Here is a 20,154-nt window from a genome sequence, read left to right as displayed (position 1 = left end):
TAGTATTGTCACTTCCTTTCCAATAAAAAAAAATTGGTGAGTGACTGCTATTAGGTGGGGAAGGAAATAGGTACAACCTTTTTTTTTGGGGTTGCATTTTGCCAGTGTTTGTATTTATGGACTTGCTGTTGTTTCTTTGGAGAGGCGGAGAAGGGGAAGTTCTTGCATTGAGACAACTTGGTTGTCAGGGTTTGGTGCCCTCCCTTTCCTGTATTGTTTGTGTTTTGCTAGTCTACCTCCTTTTGGTAGAAAGCAAACAGTAGACTTGAACTTTATGTTCTGAATGTCTGTGTTTCTTGTTGACCAGTGGTCCAAAATTCCCAGCACTGATAATACCAAACGATAATGATGATTTCATACTTCAGGTTTGGCTGTGACCAGAAACCATTCCATATCCCTTAGAGATCCCATCATATAGGAAGACTTCAGTGGTACATGACTGTATCTTTTTTTTTTTTTTAAGCAGAGCAATGGGGGGTAAGTGACTTGCCCAGGGTCACATAGCTAGTAAGTACTAAGGATCTGAGGTCGGATTTGAACTCAGGTTCTCCTGAATCCAGGGCCGGTGCCTTATCCACTGCGCCCACCTAGCTGCCCCTACATGACTATATCTTAATTTTTCTGTAAATAGCTCCATCATCAGGTTTTTATCCTGTGCTTGCAAGAAATTAGGAAATAGGAATGGAGGCTTTTCAATAGGTTCCTTGATATAACAGACTTTGCCTAATGTTTATATTGGCTCTTTCTGTTAATAATATTGTAGTTATTTCTTTTTGAGGCAATATGCCATATTGGATAGAGTTCTGGACTTGGAATCAGGAAGATGTGGCTTCAGATTCTACCTCCAATTAATGCTATGGACAAATTATAATCTCCGAGCCTCAGACAACTCTTTAAGACACTTTAAATTACTAGATAAATTCTTACATCACAGTTCCCAGCGATTACATTACAGGTCTTTGACTTATTTTTGTTAGTATGTGGCTGGCCGGGCTTTACATTGTGGTCATTCTTGAAAGAATTAAAGCTTGTTTGGTTATAAAAAAACAGCAACAGAAAAAAGTGTACCATGGAGCATTATTCTTTTTAGGGCGTGTGCATGTGGGGGCGTTTATCCTGTGCTGAAAATATTTAGGGCCTCCCCATTACTATCCAATTGCAACCATCTTTTCCTGTAGACTGAGATCTTACTTCTCACTTCTGTTCAGGGAAACCTTTGTGCTTTTCTTTGGTTTTTGCATATATTTTGTCAAGCCGTCAAGCTATTTTTGTTAACTATCTAACTTCATGTGAAACTTTGCTCTTTTCTTTTCACATTTTTTGATTATTCAGTTATCTTTCTGTATTAGGTATAACCAGCACACAGGTTGGAGGAGTTTAATGTGTAGCATCTATATGTTTTATTTTGCAGCCCAGTGCAGATAAAATCTCATCACCTTAATGCTGTAGCAGAAATTTGTATGATAAAAGTATTACCAGGTTTCAGCCAGACATCCTCTTCCATAAAACAATAGTAAACACATAACACTTATTTGCAAAATTGTAGAGGATATTTCTCCCAGGTTTTTGTTGTTCTATGTGTGGTGTTACATAAAAATCTTTCTAATAGTTGAAAGTCCGCCTGCTCTCCTTTTCATATGTGTATTAATACTCTTCAAATGTATTTTGACAAAGGACTTCCCCCATGGTTTTCTATTATGATTATATACCCAAACTCATGTTATATGTATAACATTTTAAAAATGTATCAAAGGAAACACTATTTATGGAGTAATTTCTACTAATATATACTAATAATTAAATAAGCACACAGAGAGGGGTATGTGTAATTGAGTTTCTTTTATGTCTGTAGATAATTTTATTCATATACTTATATTAGAATTTTTTTATTTTTAGCTGTGATGCTGACCCTTCAGCTCTAGCTAAATATGTTCTTGCTTTGGTAAAGAAGGATAAAAGTGAAAAAGAGTTGAAGGCGTTATGTATCGATCAACTGGATGTATTTCTTCAGAAGGGTAAGTAGAAATTGTTATTTTAATAAATTAAAAAATATTTTTAAAATTAATCAAATTAAAATATAAATATAATATACTTTTTAAAAGCAGCAAATTATAGCACCACTTTCATGCTATCATGCTAACTTGAAAGACTGGGCCACATAACCATGCCAACATTTTTTTTTTTGACTTGGTCTTTTTTATTAGTCATGTAAGAAAATTGCTGAGACCATAACAATATAATATTATTTTAAATTTTATTAATATCTTAGAAATATCCCTTAACCCATAGGTTTTCTGATTTCTCTTTTTAGAGACACAGATATTTGTAGAAAAACTTTTTGATGCTGTGAATACGAAGAGCTATCTACCTCCACCCGAACAGCCATCATCAGGAAGTCTAAAGGTAGAATTTTTTCAACACCAAGAAAAAGATATAAAAAAAGAAGAGGTAGGAATTTGGGTCATATCTTACAAGCTGTTTAAGTTGTCCATATGACATCAGCATTGAATTATATGAATTTTATTTGCCATATCCTGTTGTCTTGGAGGCTTATAATCATGCCATTATTATCACTAGTACCAGATTTGCAAAATATCTTCTTTACTCTGCAGTATTATTAGATGCATGCAATGAAAGAATCCCTCTTCATTAAAAGAGCCAAAAAGTCAGAATTAATCTCAGACTTATGTAAAAGCTCTTACCTTCAGACTTAAAGGATTCCTGAAAATCATTTTCTGTGTTTCATTTTTTAGGACTTTTCAGTTTTATTTACTGCTGCCAGTAAATACAGGAATTCTAGTAGTTGCCTGCTAGTGTTTGAGGATTGTAGTGGCAGCAGTACTAATTCATGGAAATTGAGCCATCATGTGTGTTCAGTCAGAACTATTATGTTATTAGATTTTTTAGAAATATTTGGGGCAAGATGGGTAACAAGAAAGGATAGGCCCCTTGCTTGGGGTGGATGGTGTAATATTAACGACGACAGAGAGAAAGTGGAACTACTCAACTGCTATTTTGCTTCCGTCTTCTCTGTCAAGGAGAATGATCTTCAGACTGGAAAGGATAGAACAAACATGGTTAAAAGGGAATTGGAGCCAAAGATAGGTGAGGAGATAGTGAGAGAGCACCTAGCGACTCTAAATGAGTTCAAGTCTCCTGGCCTGGACGAATTACACCCTAGGGTGCTGAAAGAACTCACAGATGTGATCGCTGAACCGCTGTCGGTGATCTTTGATGAATCGTGGAGAACGGGAGAGGTGCCGCGGGACTGGAGACGGGCAAATGTCCCAATTTTCAAAAAGGGGAAGAAGGTGGATTCCACAAACTACAGACCGGTGAGCTTCACGTTCATCCCAGGCAAAATTCTAAAACGGATTATAAAACAGATGGTTTGTGAGCATTTAGAAAGGGAAGCAGTGATCTCTACAAACCAGCATGAGTTCACTAAGAACAAGTCATGCCAGACTAACCTCTTTTCTTTTTTGACTAGATCATTAGAGCATGGGAATGCTATAGAAAATAATATATCTGAATTTCAGCAAGGCATTTGACAAAGTTTCTCAGGATATCCTTGTGGACAGGATGGAGAAATGTGGGCTGGATGATAGTACAGTTAGGTGGATTCAGACCTGGTTGAACGACTGGACCCCAGTGTATTGATTAATGGATCGACGTGAACCTGGAGGGTGGTCTTTAGTGACTTGCCAAAGAGCTTTGTCTTCTGCCCTGTTCTATTCAGCATTTATATCAATGACTTGGATGAAGACATTGATGACATGCTTATCAAGTTTGCAGATAACATGAAACTGGGTGGGATAGCTAATACACTGGATCACAGAATCAGGATCCAAAATGCTCACTTCAGGTTGGAATGATGATCTGAACCTAACAAGATCAAACATAAAAGGGATACATTTAAAGTTTTGCACTTAAGTTGAAAAAAATTTAACTGCTCAGAAGTTCACATTGGGGGTGAAAGCAGTTCATATGAAAAAAGAATTATATTTTTCTTAAGAAAGCTCAATACGCGTTTGATAGTGTCATATGGCTCCCAGGAAAACTAATGTAATCTTAGGCTGCAATAATGGAAATATAGTGTCCCAAATAAGTTGTTTTTTTTTTTTTTTTAGTGAGGCAATTGGGGTTAAGTGACTTGCCCAGGGTCACACAGCTAGTAAGTGTTAAGTGTCTGAGGCCAGATTTGAACTCAGGTACTCCTGATTCCAGGGCCGGTGTTCTATCCACTGCGCCATCTAGCTGCCCCCAGTGTGCCAAATAAGTAAGGGGATAGTTCCACTGTATTCTGCCCTGCTCAGATGATAGCCTCAGCATTGTGTTCAGTTTGGATGCCACATTGAAAGTTGGATGTGGAAAAATTGTAGTGTATCCAGGGAATGATTACTTGAACGGTGAGTGCATTGGGAACCATGTCTGGGCAACATTTAAATGAACTGAGGGTGATTAGCTTGGAGAACAAAAAAGATTGAAGAGGACATGATAGCTGACTTTAAATAGTTTGAAGGACTTTGATGTAGAAGGGAAATTAAACCAATTCTGTGTAGCTCCAGGGTACAGGACTAAGAGCAAAGGGTAGAAGTTACAGGGAGGTACGTTTTGATACATCATAAGAGGTAGTGCTGTCTTGAAAGGAAATGGGCTTATCTGCAAGCTTCTCATCACTAGTTGTGTTCAAGCAGGCAAATCACTTGATGTGGTTCTTATAGTAGAAATTCATAGCCAGAGGACTAGCCATAGTCCTTGAATTTCTCTTAGGTTACTAGTGGACCATTGATACATGTTTGTATCAAAAAATTGGGTAGCCTACCTTTATAACCTTGGTCTTTGCAGGTTGTAAAAGTTGTCTAAGAAAAGCATGAAGGTACTTGTTATTTCAAGGCAGTCGCTAGTTGCAGGGATTAAATACTTGTAAATGATAACAAATGTTTATTGAAGGTTTTAAGAAGAATTCAGAGTACTGTATTTTGCAATTTAAGAGCCTGGGTGTAGACTATAATTTTTTAAAGTAGGAATTGTGGTAGAATTGCAAAGATACAACTAAATAGGTTGCTTCTATTGAGGGGGTGCTATGAGGAATGTTGCCATTTGTCCTTTCTCGAGCCCTGTTTGACCCAAATGCAAATGTTCTGGGAATTGTCTTCCCTTCAGCCTTCTAAGCAACATCAGCTTTAAGTTTACTATTTTGCTCGAGTGATTTGGGGTAAATCAATTCTAGTGTCTTTTCAAGCAACATCTGTTTCATGACAGAAAATGACGAGCTAGTAATACCACAAAATCGGTGTCCTTTGAGTCTGACTTCATGTCAGTATTGGTTGAAGAACTGGAGGAACATAGGCGTATCACAGTACAAAAATAGAGGAAATAGATCAATGCCAGTTCACAGGAATAAAGTAAGTACTCTGACAGCATTTGGGGTAGGGAACAGAAGTAATCATTATGTAGGTCTGGTGTTTTGCTTCCCAGAATATGGTTTAGATTTCTCTAGATTTGTATTCAGAGATTCCTCCTATGGGTCTTCATGCCATGAATTCACACTCAGGAATGCTCTAAGAATTACTTCTTTTGGCACACTTGGGGTTAGGGAGAGAGATGAGGATGGCTTTATCAAAAAGTCAGACTCAGATTCTAGGGACCAGTGAGAACCTCTTGGGTGTCTTTATCTCTGAATACAGTTTGAGGACATAGCCATGCTTTGAGGAGCTCTATGTTCCTTTTACTGAATTATATGTCAAAACCTTTAACTTTTACCTCATCTGAACTGTTTATGTATTAGTAACTACTTCATCTCCAGCTTTTTGGCTATTGTTTGACTTAGTCCTGATCTTTTTATCCATTGCATTTTGAGGGTTATTAGTGTCAGTTGACTATAAGGGCAAACTATTATGGATTGTTTTTGGTGTGGGCAATAGAAATTCTCCATGAAAGATGAGTTTTCAGAGTCAGAACAAAAAAGACAGATTTAGTTGAGTTTTACGTGTAACCTTGCTTGTTTTAAGAGCTTTTCTTCTCCATATCTTCAAATATGTTCGGAGATTTAAAAAATGATGCAGAAGAAGTGCATAGGAGTGGAGATAACATGAATATAAGCGGTTAAAAAATTAGAAAATGGAAAATTCATTTTTGATGGCTTAGTAGTTATTTGTCTTTGAAGAAGTTAAGATTTTAAAAATAGGGTGCCTGAGAAAAAGGGTTAGCTAAATGTTACTCTTAGCTGGAGACTATGAGTTTATGTTTAAAGAATCTAAAAATAATGGCTCTATAGTTATTTAGACATGATGGCAAAATGATGATTTTCTAACTGCCATATGTTTTAAGAAGAATAATAAACATAGGATATAACTCACATAACTAAAAAGTGAGTCAAATTAGACATTTTTGGGTTCTGTATTATTTTTCCTTCAGACTTCAAGGTGATCATGATAGTTTATTTGGCTACAGGAATAAGAGATTTAATTGGTCACTTTGTTAAAAAAATTTCCTGGTAGATCATTGTCTTTGTGTTGTTAAATTTAGTTCTGAATTTCTGATTTTTACCATATTCTGTAATTCTTAATTTGTTTTAGTTTCCTCATTTTTATGGTTGATTTAGATTTATATCTGTATTAATACCCAACTCCAGAATTGTAATTTTTTTTTAAAAGCCTGACTTTAAAATATAATTGTACTTATATAATTTTCAATTGTAAGCACATTTTACTTTGGCCTAAAATTAAGATCTCCACCCCCCTCTTTCTCTCAGGACTCACCCTTTAAATAATTTTCAAAAAAGAATTTAGAAAAATCATAATAGTAATAGTTCTTGCAAAATTCATCTTGTGGTTTTCTAAGTTTTCTCATTTTTGGAGAAATGGTTGGCAAAATGTGCCACTTGTAGAGAAAGGAGTGTCACAAAGAAATAAGCTAAATTGTTTATATTTTTAGTCATTATTTAAAATTGTCTTTTCTTCTTTGCGCACCACACTTCTATAAGGAAGCATCTATTTCCCTTTCCTGACCTAGCAACCCAATACCTACTTACAGTTAACTCACCTCCCATGTTATTGGTTCCATCTTGGCTATCTTCTTTAATTTGACCTCAAGGCTCTTTTTTTCTTCATCTTCTGCCTGTATAGCCTGCCATATAGTAAGCCTCAAATAAATACCTGTTGATTGATGTAGTATCCTTACTCATCTTCCCAGCAAATTCTTTTCTCGTCTTCTTACCTCACCCAAGTATGGTTTTTCTCATTCCCTCTCCTCCTCCACCCCCACCACATCCCTCTTTGCTTATAACTCTTCTAGGGAAAGAAGTGAGACATAATGGAGTAGCTATGAGACATTGTAGCCTAATATGACATCCCAGAATTACATGGTATCAATACAAATGTGGATCTGGAATTTAGAACCTACACGGAATTGTATGGATAGAGCATGAGGAGCCTTTGAGAGTCAGGGTTGGGAAGTTAGAGAAAGCCAAGTATTAAGAGAGAGAGTAAGAGTTAGAGAAAAAGTGTCTGATTTGAGTTTATCTGAGGATTCTTTTATTTCATTGCACCATGAGATGAAAGCCAGATAGAGAATTGACAGTGTGGGGCCATCATGGTGCTATCTGTTGTTAGACCAGGACCGCTTCATCTTAGGTAATACTTTGCTGTCTTGCTGAAATACTCATTTTATGATAGTCCTATCAAAATACTAACTTGTTCTTCCTCTTCCCTTCACAGTGTTAATGAATTTGTCCAAATCATTAAGGCTAAATGTATAGAAATATTTACTTTCTTAAGAAATTAAATAAAAGTTTTTCTTGATTACCTTTTAAAATGTCCTCACTTTATAAAACATGGTTCTTAGTATTTTATGTGCTAAGTGTTTGTTGAGTTTAATTATTTTCTAGATACTTATAAACAATTCATTTTGACTTATGCTTACTCTTCACTAACTGAATTGAATAATATGTCTAAACTGTAATTGTATATTTTCATTTAATCTGTATTGTAAAGTGCATAAAATTACAAGTTATTTAACTTATTAAAATTTTAGCTTGGTAGGTAGTATTCATTGCTGAATATACTTTTTGAAATATTCTTTCCTAAACTGCAGATCGCAAAGGAGGAAGAACGAGAGAAGAAGTTTTCTAGAAGATTAAATCATAGTCCTCCGCAATCAAGTTCGCGGTACAGAGAAAATAGGTGATAAATTCATTATAAATTGTTAAGCTCAAAATACAAAGACTGTTGAATGCTTACATTAGAATTAAATTAGCTCTTTATTTAGGATTTAGTGACTGGGAGTATATTTGGTCCCAAGAAGATCTGAGACTTCTTTCTATATGATTTAAGAACTTTCAGTCTTATACACTAATTACCATTTATTTGTTCCTTCCTTAGAATTTAGAAAACATAGATTATCTGCAAAGTGATGTACTAGGGAGACAAGAGAAGATTTAGACATGAGCTCTACCATCATGAAGGGTTTTTTATGCAGACATATATCTACCTATTAGTGACAAATAGGTGCCAAAGTGGGTGGAGTGCTGGGCCTGAAATAAGGAAGACCTGTGTTCAGATCTAGTCTCACACACTGCTTGTGGGGGTAATAATTCACTTAACCTCTGCCTGCCTCAGTTTCCTTATCTATAAAATAGGGATAATAATAGCACCTACCTCCCATGTTTGGTGTGAAGAGAAAATTAAATAATAACTGTTAAGAATTTAGCAACGTGCTGGGCACATAGTAAGTATTGTGTAATTATTAGTTACTCATACTGTACAGCGAATAGTAATGCAGTTAGCTATATAATAAGAAACTAAGATGAGAAAAGGGGCTATTCTTAGGGGAAAAAAGTAATTTTTCTTATAGATTATGGGATTTAGAGGTAGAAATGGTCTTAAATATCTTGGTGAAATTCCTTATTTTATAGATAAAAGAAAGAAATTCAAATCTAGATAGATTAACTGGGCAGGACTAAGGAAGACTTCTTGGAGGAGTTGGCATTTGAACTGGTTTTTAAAGGATGGGTAGCATTTCAAAATACTGAGATTGTGGAGTGGGTTTGGAAGTCATCTCCCAAGAGAGCTATCACATCTTCATTTTACTCACTTTAGGCGTTAAATACCTTTAGTATTTTCAAGGTTGGGTTCTATCAAACATTAGAAGGAATAGAATGATTTTTTTTTTCTGTTTTCCCCCTTAGGGTATCCATTTTTAAAAAGTGATCACATTTCAAGGATGTGGGTGGCAGCATATAACCTTAAATAATAGGAATTTGAAGGGAAATTTGTCATATTTCAGTGCAACTAAGAATCAGTAATGAGAAGAATATCTTTAATATAATTTGTTACCTAAGAATACCATATGCAATTGAATGAGTGCTTATTAGATACTAAAGAATTGGGTTTTGAGTCTAATTTAAATCTCATTTTTCTTTTATTAAAGAAAGCATGGATTTTGTATATCTACTTAATTTCATATTTTCATTTTCCTCTGGTACTTCATTTGGCCTTCAATTTTTTCCTCCTTTTATTGTATCAGCATCTTTCTATGCAAGAAACAAAACAAAACAAAAATTTAGAGTTCCCCGTATGTGATTTAATCAAATGCCTTATATTTGAAGATGTAGACTGTTGAACTTTTAATTTTGGGTCATCAGAATCTCTCCTATAATTTGATTTTTAAAAAATTCCCCTTTGGAAGAAGTTATTTTGTCATTTCTAAAGATTGCCAATTTTTTATGGTTATAGGACTAATTAATGATTTGGATATGAGATTTGGTAGTAACTTTTAGTTTTTTAACTGGAAACTTTGTTTCTAGTAGCCTTAATTTGTAAGTAGCCTAAAAAATAGTAATTTGATTTTTAGGAGCCGTGATGAAAGGAAAAAAGATGACCGTTCTCGAAAAAGAGATTATGAACGAAACCCACCTCGAAGGGATTCCTATAGAGACCGATACAATAGAAGAAGAGGGCGGAGCAGGAGTTATAGTCGGAGTCGGAGTCGGAGTTGGAGTAAAGAGCGGTTGCGAGACAGAGATAGAGATAGAAGCAGGACTAGAAGCCGAAGTCGAACACGAAGCAGGGGTAAGTAAAGATAATGAATACCCTTCCTTCTTGACCTTCTCCCTTACTATTTTATTTTAGGTTTCCATTAAAACTTCAGTTAGCCACTCTTCATATTTAGTTTAACTTTAATCTCATTATATAGTTTTTATAAGTTTAATAATTTATGTTAAGAGAGTAAGATTGCACTTTGGTAGAGCCTTTGCATTGGTTTTTAATTGAGTGTCATTATGTGTGTGTTCAGGTGATTGTAATTCTCCGTATACTTTGTTGAAAGAAAGAGGGAATAGCAAAGGACTGAAAAAACATGATTGGTATCATCCACTGTTGTCTTTATTTTTAGTCTTGATTATACACTTCTGTGCTCTTTTTCTTCACTCATGACTTGGTTCTACCTTGCTCTTAATTCTTTTTTGAGTTTTCTGTTTTGGCCCAAGACATATTATGTCACTTCAAAGCTTAGGGAAATAAGAAAAGTGATTTAAAGATGCAAGGAGCAGTGAAGGAAAAGGAATTAGTAATAGCCACTTCTGTTTTGTTTCATTTTCACTTTATCTTTTTTTGATCATAAAAGTATTTTATTATTTTCTAGTTACATGTAGAGATAGTTTTCGAACATTTGTTTTTAGAAGATTTCTAGTTGCAAATTTTTCTCCTTCCCTTCCCTTGCCCAAGACAGAAAGCAATCTGATATAGATTATATGTATACAATCACATTAAACATATTTCTGCATTAGTTGTTTTAAAAGAAGAATCAGAACGAAAGGGAAAAACCTCAAAAAAAAAAAGTAGAAACAGTATGGTTCAATCTGCATCCAGATTCCACAGTTAATTTTTCTGGATCTGGAGAGTATTTTCCATCATGAGTCCTTTGGAATTATCTTGGATCATTGTATTGCTGAGAAGAGTTAAGCCTTTCACAGTTGATCATCACACAGTGTTGTTGATACTATGTACAATGTTCTCCTGGTTCTGTTCATTTCACTCACATCAGTTCATGTAAGTCTTTCTAGGTTTTTCTGAAATCTACCTGCTCATTGTTTCTTATGGCACAATAGTATTCCAGTACATTTATATACCACAGCTTGTTTAGCTATTCCCCAATTGATGGGCTTCCCCTCAATTTGCAATTCTTTGCCACCACATGAGCAGCTATAAATATTTGTGTGTGTGTGTGTGTCCTTTTTCCTTTTTTATGATCTTTTTGGGATAAAGACCTGATAGTGGTATTGCTAGATTACTTTATCTTTAAAGCTTGGTTGGGGGTGGGGCGGTGTACAGCTTGTTCAAATTACATAGGAAATGTTTCCTGTCTTGTCCTTTCTTTTTTATCTCTTGAATTCATGTTTACTTCTCGTTTAGTTTTGAGTGAAAGTGGAACAATGACAAATTTAAAAACCCTTAAATATGAATACTTTCCATTTTCCAATGTAACATACTTGATTTGAATTTCTTGTCTGGATTTAAAATTGCTAGTTGGGAGATTTTGAGGCAACAGCCTTTTCTTATTTATATTTACTCAGCATCTATTATTAAGCATTTATAGACTCATATGTTTTAGGACATGAAGGATACTCAAAAGATGAACTAGTTCAGTTCTAACATTTTACAGATGAGGAAACAGGGCTAGAAAGATCATGTGCCTTCTTCAGAATTATAAAAGATGATAAGTACCTGAGCTAGGATTTGAATTCTGGTCCTTTGACTCCTAATTCAGCCTTCTTTCCATTATACCACGCTGTCTTAAGTAAATGCTTGTCAAGTTGATATTGAGTGAATTAATAGCTGAATGAATGGATGATAAAGACTGTAACCCCAAACTTAATGTGAAGTCTCCAAAGGATGCTCTGTTGGAAAACTTAAAAAAAAGTCTTTTTGTTTTTGTTTTTGTTTTGCAGGGCAATTGGGGTTAAGTGACTTGCCCAGGGTCACACAGCTAGTAAGTGTTACGTGTCTGAGGGCAGACCCGAACCCAGGTCCTCCTGAATCCAGGGCTGGTGCTCTATCCACTGCGCCACCCAGCCTGCCCCAAGTCTTTTAAAGAAAATATTTTAAGGAAAAGATCAGTGAAAACAATTCATTTTTGCATTCCAAAAAAACTTAATTCCTGTTTTCATAATTCATAGGGGAAGCTGGGTGGTGTAGTGCATTTTTGTTGGACATGGAGTCAAGAAGAACAGAGTTCAAATCTGGCAACAGACACTTATTAGTTGTGTGATACCATGACCAAGTCACTTAATTTATTAATCCATCTCAGTTTCCTCATGTGTAAAATGGAGATAATTGTGCTGACATATCACAAGGGTTGTTCTGAGGATAAAGTGAGATAATATTGGTAATGTGCTTGGCAAACCTTAAAGTACTATATAAATGCTAGCTATTATTATAAGATTCTTTTTTTTTTTTTTTTGGTGGGGCAGTGAGGGTTAAGTGACTTGCCCAGTGGTCACACAGCTAGTAAGTGTCAAGTGTCTGAGGCAGGATTTGAACTCAGGTCCTCCTTAATCCAGGGCTGGTGCTTTATCAGCTGTGTCACCTAGCTGCCCCTATGCTAGCTATTAATTTAACTATTTAGTGTTTAAATTAATTAGTGAATTGGCATCCTTTTCTGAGAAGCAGCATGATGTAGTGGCTAGAGAACCAACTTTGGAATCGTGAAGGCCTGAGTTGAAGTCCTGCTTTTTACTCCTACTAGTTGTTTGACCATGGACAATTCACTTTTAGTGACCCAAGCAATTCTCTAAGATCAAATAAAAGTCATGGACCAGTTGTTGCTTTGCATTGGTGGGAGGAATTTTCACACTGAGAGTTTGTCCTGTCCCCCACCCAAAATAAAATCAAGTATTGCTCTACCTAGCCTCATCCTGTTTAATATAAATGATCAGTCTGAAATATGGGCAAGAGGTGAGTTAAGGAGCTTTAGAAAGTCAGAGGAGGATGTTGCCAAAAGAGAAGGGGTTGAGATGTATGAAGTCTTACATTTTCATTTCATATTTGTATGATGTCTGAAGCAGAATATTGTTCTTTAAATTCTTTAAGATGACATTTTCTAAAAACATCTTTTATAATATATTTTTGAAATCATTTTCTTGTAGAAAGAGATCTGGGAAAACCAAAATATGACTTGGATAGAACAGATCCATTAGAAAACAACTATACTCCAGTTTCTTCTGTAACTAACATTTCATCTGGCCACTACCCTGTTCCTACTTTGAGCAGTACTATTACTGTTATTGCTCCTACTCATCATGGTAATAACACTACGGAAAGCTGGTCTGAATTTCATGAAGACCAAGTGGACCATAACTCTTATGTAAGACCTCCAATGCCAAAGAAACGTTGCCGAGATTATGATGGTAAGTCTTTGATCTTTTGTGTGCTAAGTATATTCTACATGACATAATGTGTTATACATATCTTATTCAGATACATGTTGCTGATAGTGGGAGTCATTGAAATTAGTATTGGTGAAATTTCCCTTTTATTAAACCAAAATAATGTTGCCCCCTTAATTAAATGCTTCTTCAGTTTTGTCTTTTCCCCTTTATATCAAAGCAAATCGTTGAATGTCAATTTTTTAAGTACCATTTATCTGAAAAGTAATGCTGCTTTTTTCCCCCAAACCACCGTAAATTCCTATGAATGTGCTTTTTTCAAAGGAACTGCTACTAAAACATTTTTTAATTAACAGGGAAAAACTTCTTAGGAAACGGGAAATAATATACACATATTGGACCTAGACATTTGAGTGTCTCCTATGTATAAGAAAATTGATGAGAAGGTAGATGAACAGGGAGCTTTGGAGGAAGATTTTACTGTGAATGCCAAACTTCAGTACTTCAAAAGATCTGTTATTTCATCAATGTGGGTACTCCCTCCACCAACGCAGATGGCAACCCCTTTATGCTTTAGTGTAGAGAGTTTCATGAGCTGCTAGGGCTGAGTAAATTAATCACCTAGTAGTCAACCTTTTGGTAATGTTTCTTTGAACTTAGTTAGTCTGGTCCTCAAATGACATTGTGTTACTGGGCCTCTTTTTTGAAGCCCTTCTATCTTTGTAAGAATTGTGCTAGAACTTTTGCTCCAGTGGATTAGCTTTTGACAACCTAGGGTCATCCTTATATGATAGTTAGCTTTTGGAAAAGGGCTTTAGTGGAAGAAATGCCAAACACTTCCAGAAAATGAATGCTTGATTTCTAAAATTCATTATTGTGCTTGCATTGGTACAAATATGTGCTAGGTATTCTGCCTCATTTATGTTTACATGTATAAATTTTTGTCTTTGAGATTTTTTTAGTATCCTATATAATGTTTCTTGAAGTCTTTTGTCATTGAGAAGCAATAGAGAACTGTTATTTGAAATGGCCAATTACATTTCCCCAATTAAAGTAAAAAGCCAATACACCTACACAGAACATATTTTTAGAACACTTTTAATTTGATAGCTCACATAAATTTTTGAAAAATGGTTTCAAAATTACAGATGTTCTTTATTCTCACATTTTTCTTATGGCTTAATTAATAAGGGTTTTTTCCTTTCTCTCAGAAAAAGGTTTCTGTATGAGAGGAGACATGTGCCCTTTTGATCATGGAAGCGACCCTGTAGTTGTAGAAGATGTAAACCTTCCTGGCATGCTGCCTTTCCCAGCACAACCCCCTGTTGTTGAAGGACCACCTCCTCCTGGACTTCCCCCACCTCCACCAATTCTGACACCTCCACCTGTGAATCTTAGACCTCCAGTGCCACCTCCAGGTCCATTACCACCTAGCCTTCCTCCTGTCACAGGTAAGCAAAATGTGTTTGTTTAAAATTTGTGTTTGTCTCTCCATGTACTCAAATATACCTTTATCTAGATATAGCTGTATAATATATCTTTATGTACTTTGGTTTGTAAATAAGTTCATTTTTTAAAAAAGTTCATTTTGCTAATTGCTCTTGTTCTTTTATTAGAACTAGTATTTAATGTTTTGAACTAATGAGAATTTTGAAGAAATTCCAACAATACTCAATCTTAGGAAAATAGAAAGGAAGACTGAAAAACATGGCATATGCTAGGATCATTGCTCCATTAGTGGAACCCTTTGACCCTTATTTTATCCTTTTATTACTCTGTTTTCCCTCTTCTGGATTTTATAGTTTGTTGTGAAAATATTTAATCTTCTCAGTTTCAGAGTATCATAAGCTGCTTTTCTAGGGGGGAATTCAGATAATAAATGCATTTTTTTTGGAACACTATAATACTAATACTAAATAAAAGTAATCATTTTGGCACCTGAAAGAGGGCACTTAATTACTTAAGGTAATTGTTTCTATCAGTGTTGATAAAACTCTAGTTTGTGCTATCAGACTTGACTCCTGTTTTTCTGATTGTCTTGAATTTTTTTTCTGAAAGAGCCAACCAGATGAATAAAAGACATTTTTATATTTAATAGGTCATCTTGATCATCTAGAATCCTAGAGTTGTAAAGGGAATACAAAGGTCATCTAATGCAACTAAAGCCTATATTTTGTATCCCTTCATGTCAGTCCTTCAAGACTTTCATAAGGAACTTTGGATAACTAACAGGAGTTTTTTCTTTATTGTGAAGTTGAAATCTGCCACGCTTTCTCCTTCACCCTTTGATTGTATACCTGCCTTCTGAGACTTAGCAGAACTCTAATCCTTTTTGCATATGATAACCCTTCAAGTGCTTGAAGATAGAATTATATTCTTTCTTTCTCCAGTATAAATTTCCATTCGTTCAGTTGATGGTTGGTGTGGTTCATTGTCTTCTCATCTTTGGGTGACTTTCCTTTTGTCTGGTCTACTACCTTTTCCATTGTTCAACCTGAACTAGATATGACTACTCAGGATGTAGTTTGACCAGGACTACCACTCTCTTTTTTTCTCAATATTACTTCTATTAATGTAGCCCAAGGGTATTATTTTTGGCTGCCAAGGCATACTGTTTGCCCTTATGTTGAGCCTTGTTGTCCTCCAAAACTACAGGTCTTTTTCCCACATGAGGTTTTTGCACCCCAAGTGCAAAACTTTACAATTATTTTAGATTTCCTCTTCTTGGATTCAGTCCAGTATTCTTTCTATCAGAAGTTTTTGATTTTTTTAATTCATTGTATAAGGAATCTCTGTCTGATTCATGTCATTTGTATATATGACAAGGATGCCTTGTGTCTCCTTCCAAATGCCCTTCCTTCCTTCCTCCCTTTCTCTCCTTTCTCTAGCAAGTTGGAGTCGTAACTTGCCTAGGGTCACACAGTCAAGTGTTTTGAGACACTATTTGAACTCAAGTCCTCCTGAATTCTGGGCCACTACTGTATCCATTGCTCTATCTAGCTGCCCTTCAAATGCTTTATATTCTTAAGTCTTCTCAAACAACCTTTAAAAAAATTTTTTTTTAGTATTTTCCCCCCCTTCAGAGCAATGAGGGTTAAGTGACTTGCCTAGGGTCACACAGCTAGTAAGTCTCAAGTGTCTGAGGCAGGATTTGAACTCAGGTCGTCCTGAATCCAGGGTCAGTGCTTTATCCACTGTGCCACCTAGCTTCCCCAGCATTTGTTAAAAATACATTCTGAGGTACAAATTCTCTCCTCCCCAGCTCCACACCTCCATCCATTAAGAAGTCAAGCAGTATCAAGTATACATGTGAAATCATGTAATACACATTTCCATATTAGCCATATTGCAAAATAAACAAATTAAAAAGCAAGAAACAAAGAAAACCAAAAAACATTTCAGTCTCAGAGTTCATCATTTCTTTCTCTGGATTTGAGTAGCATTTTTCATCGTGCATCCTTTGGAGTTGTCTTGGGTCATTGTGTTGATCAGAGTATCTAAGTCTTTCACAGTTGATTATCCTTAAAACATGACTGTCATTGTGTATAGTGTTCTCTTGATTCTGCTCACTTCACTTTTCATAAGTTCATTAAGTCTTTTCAATTTTTTTTTCTGAAAACCATCCTGCTTGCCATTTCTTCTATCACGATAATATCCTCTCAGTTATACACCACAGCTTGTTCAGCCCATTCAATAATTGATGGAAACAAAGTTTCCAGTTGTTTGCTACCACAAAAAGAGCCTGCTATAACTTATTTTTGATACAGATAGATAGATCCTCCCTTCCTCCTTCCCCCTCCACCCCCCTTTAAAATTTCTTTGGGGAAACAGGCCTACTATTGGCATTGCTGGGCTCAAAAGGTATGCAGTTTTTATAGCCCTTTATATGGATATAATTTCAAATTATTCTCCAGAATGGTTGGACCAATTCACAACTCTACCAACAGTGCATTAGTAGTGTCCGTATTTTCCTCACATCCCCTCCAGCATTAATTTTCTTTTTCTGTCACTTTAATAAATCAAATAGGTATGAGGTTGTATCTCAGAGTTGTTTTAATTTTCATTACTCTAAATGATAGTGATAGAGCATTCTTATGTGACTATTGATAGCTTTGATTTCTTTTGAAAACTGCCTGTCCATATTTGATCATTTGTCAATTAGGGAATGGCTCTTATTTTTATAAATTTGGCTTTGGCTCATTTTCGTGTGTGTGTGTGTGTGTGTGTGTGTGTGTGTGTGTATGTAGACAAATGTGGCCTTTATCAGAGAAACCTTCAAATTTTCACTTTTATTTCTTAGCCAGTACCAGATTGTTTTGATGATGATTGCTCTACTTAACATTTTTCATTAATTCCCTTGATCTTACAGATGAAACTCGTTATTATTTTTCCTGGCTCAATACAGTATTTTTTTTGTGATTTGCTTGGTATGGTATTGAATAAGTAATTTAAGTTAGGTAGAATTGTCATTTTTACTATATTGACCTAAATGGTCCTTTTAATATAACATTCTAGAATTTTGACAGTTTATTGTATTATATTTTTTTAAAAAATCATTTTTTGAGTCATGTGTCTTGTTCTTTAGTATTTGATCTTACTTTCCATATAACTTATTAAAATTGTTGAAATAAAATCAGCAGGCATTTATTAAGTGCCTACATGTACCATTATACAAACTATTTTAAACCTCTTGAGTTGTAATTTATCTGGCTTGGTAATTTTCATTTCTAGTTGCTAGAATACAGGTTACCTCTCATTCTCCATGCATGTTTTTCAAGGTTCTATTCATTGTTAAGCATTTTATTTTCTTTATTTCTCCATGAGAGAAAACAGAAAAAAATAGGAGTAGTTTTTCTTTAATATGTTCTTTTAATATCAACTATCAATTCACACCAGTTTGTGATCTTTTTCTTTACATTATCTTCCTTCCTTAGCAGATTTTTTTGTTCTTAGCATTCTGGAAAGCCCCTAGCTCATGATGGATTTTAGCTCTTCCTTACGTGTTATGCTTTTGGAGTCTCCTCAGTTACCTGTTTTTGCTTTCCTTTCTGTTCAGGTCTTTAAAAAAAACAAATTATAATCTCAATACCCTGAATGTCAAAACAAATAAACTTGCTTAGGAACTATTTGCATTTCAATTAATTTTACCTAATAGAACTTTTTTAGGTATTTCCTCTAGGTGTTTCCATCAGTATTTTTTGTCCATTCATTGACATATTCTGTGATTGTTTCATTAGACTGTGAGCTCCTTGAGTGCTGGGACTGTCTTTTGCCTTTCTTTGTATCCCCCAGCACTTAGAATAGTGTCTGGCATGTAGTAGGAACTTATTAATGCTTATTGACTGACTTACTGTATTTTTAAAATACTTTTTTCTTAAAACTCCTTTTTTTCTCTTGGCATTTTAAAATAAAATCTTTCTGTATATATTATGTCATCCTACTTCTTGTCTTAGTGGCATTTATATTCCATTACAGAAATGTAGTACCACTTATTCATATATTAACTTGTTATTAAGAATTTAGGTTGCTTCTTGTAATTACAAATATTGTTGCTTTGCAAAAAAAAACTCAAACAAAAATATTGCTGCTCTGAAAAATTTGAGGTTTTTTTTATTGCATTTTCAGAGTATGAATTACTTCTGCATTTCCTTTTTGACCCCTTATTTTCTTTATCATAATCATGAGATTTCTTCAGACTGTATTTTGTTTTTGAGAGCCATCCTTCCTTTTCTCTTTTTCTTTTTCTTTTTTTTTGCAGGGCAATGTGGTTTATGTGACTTGCCCAGGTTCACACAGGTAGTGTCAACTGTCTGAGGCTGGATTTGAACCCAGATCCTCCTGAATCAAGGACTGGTGCTTTATCCACCGTGCCACCTAGCTGCCCCTGAGAGCCATCCTTTCTTAAGTTCATTTTCCACAAAACATTTCAGATGTTAGGATCCTAATTATACTTTCTTTGAACTCTGTTAAATCTACTCCCCTATAATTTACTGTATTTAAACTATATCTGATATTTCTCCATATTTACTAAGACCTTTGGAATAGCATCACCACTTCCTTTATGATTCTCTGTTATTCCTACTTCACTTCCTTGTTTCTTTTTATTGATCAGATTCAAACCTAAGTAGCTGTTCATGTTTCATATTGGGAATACTTGGGATTGAAGTCAGAAGAGACCTGGGTTTAAATGCCATCACGTAACACTTAATGGCTTAGTGGCTTTGGTCAAGTAAATTAATGTTTCTCCATCTTGATTTCACAGTAGAAATGTAAGTTTGTATTTTAACAGAACTAGATTTCCAATTTTGGCAATTAATGACAAAACTCATAAATATATGCTGTCTCTTTGCCTTCTTGGTGATCTTTCTCTAGAACTCATTGTCCATTTTACCTTTTGAGCTGTGTGGTTTATAAGATCTTCCCTGCACAATATAAATTCTGGTTTTTTTCTTTCATTTTTCCTTATCCACATCTATTCAGTCATGCATTCCTTACATTTACAGATTTCCAAAAAGGTGTGTCTTCTTGATAATAGTTATTCGAGTGCCACTTTTTCGTGTTCTCTATATTGTTAGGCATATGAAATTCAGCATGTCCCAGACTTACATTATCTTTTCTCTGAAATCTATCCCTTTTCCAAATTTCCCTATTTCTCTTGAAGGCATCACTGTCATTAAAGTCACCCAGATTCACAATTTGGGTATTATCCTTAATTCCTCACTTTCCCATACCTTATATGTCTAATGAGTTACATATATTGTCTCCTA

General features: G+C 35.1%; 1 protein-coding gene across 1 annotated transcript in view; it reads left to right on the top strand.

Moving 5' to 3' along the window:
• The window catches only part of RBM26 (RNA binding motif protein 26), a 99,877-nt gene that overhangs the window by 16,591 nt on the left and 63,132 nt on the right, over positions 1–20,154 (top strand). Inside the window, 6 exon segments of the mRNA XM_043992277.1 lie at positions 1,897–2,015; positions 2,312–2,448; positions 8,098–8,186; positions 9,856–10,073; positions 13,148–13,408; positions 14,599–14,838. Of these exon segments, the coding sequence (XP_043848212.1) occupies positions 1,897–2,015; positions 2,312–2,448; positions 8,098–8,186; positions 9,856–10,073; positions 13,148–13,408; positions 14,599–14,838 (1,064 nt within the window).

This window comes from Dromiciops gliroides, chromosome 3, assembly GCF_019393635.1.
Source record: "Dromiciops gliroides isolate mDroGli1 chromosome 3, mDroGli1.pri, whole genome shotgun sequence".
Lineage (NCBI taxonomy): Eukaryota > Metazoa > Chordata > Mammalia > Microbiotheria > Microbiotheriidae > Dromiciops > Dromiciops gliroides.
The sequence above is the reverse complement of the archived record's forward strand: the minus strand, read 5'-3'. Positions and strand labels throughout refer to the sequence as shown.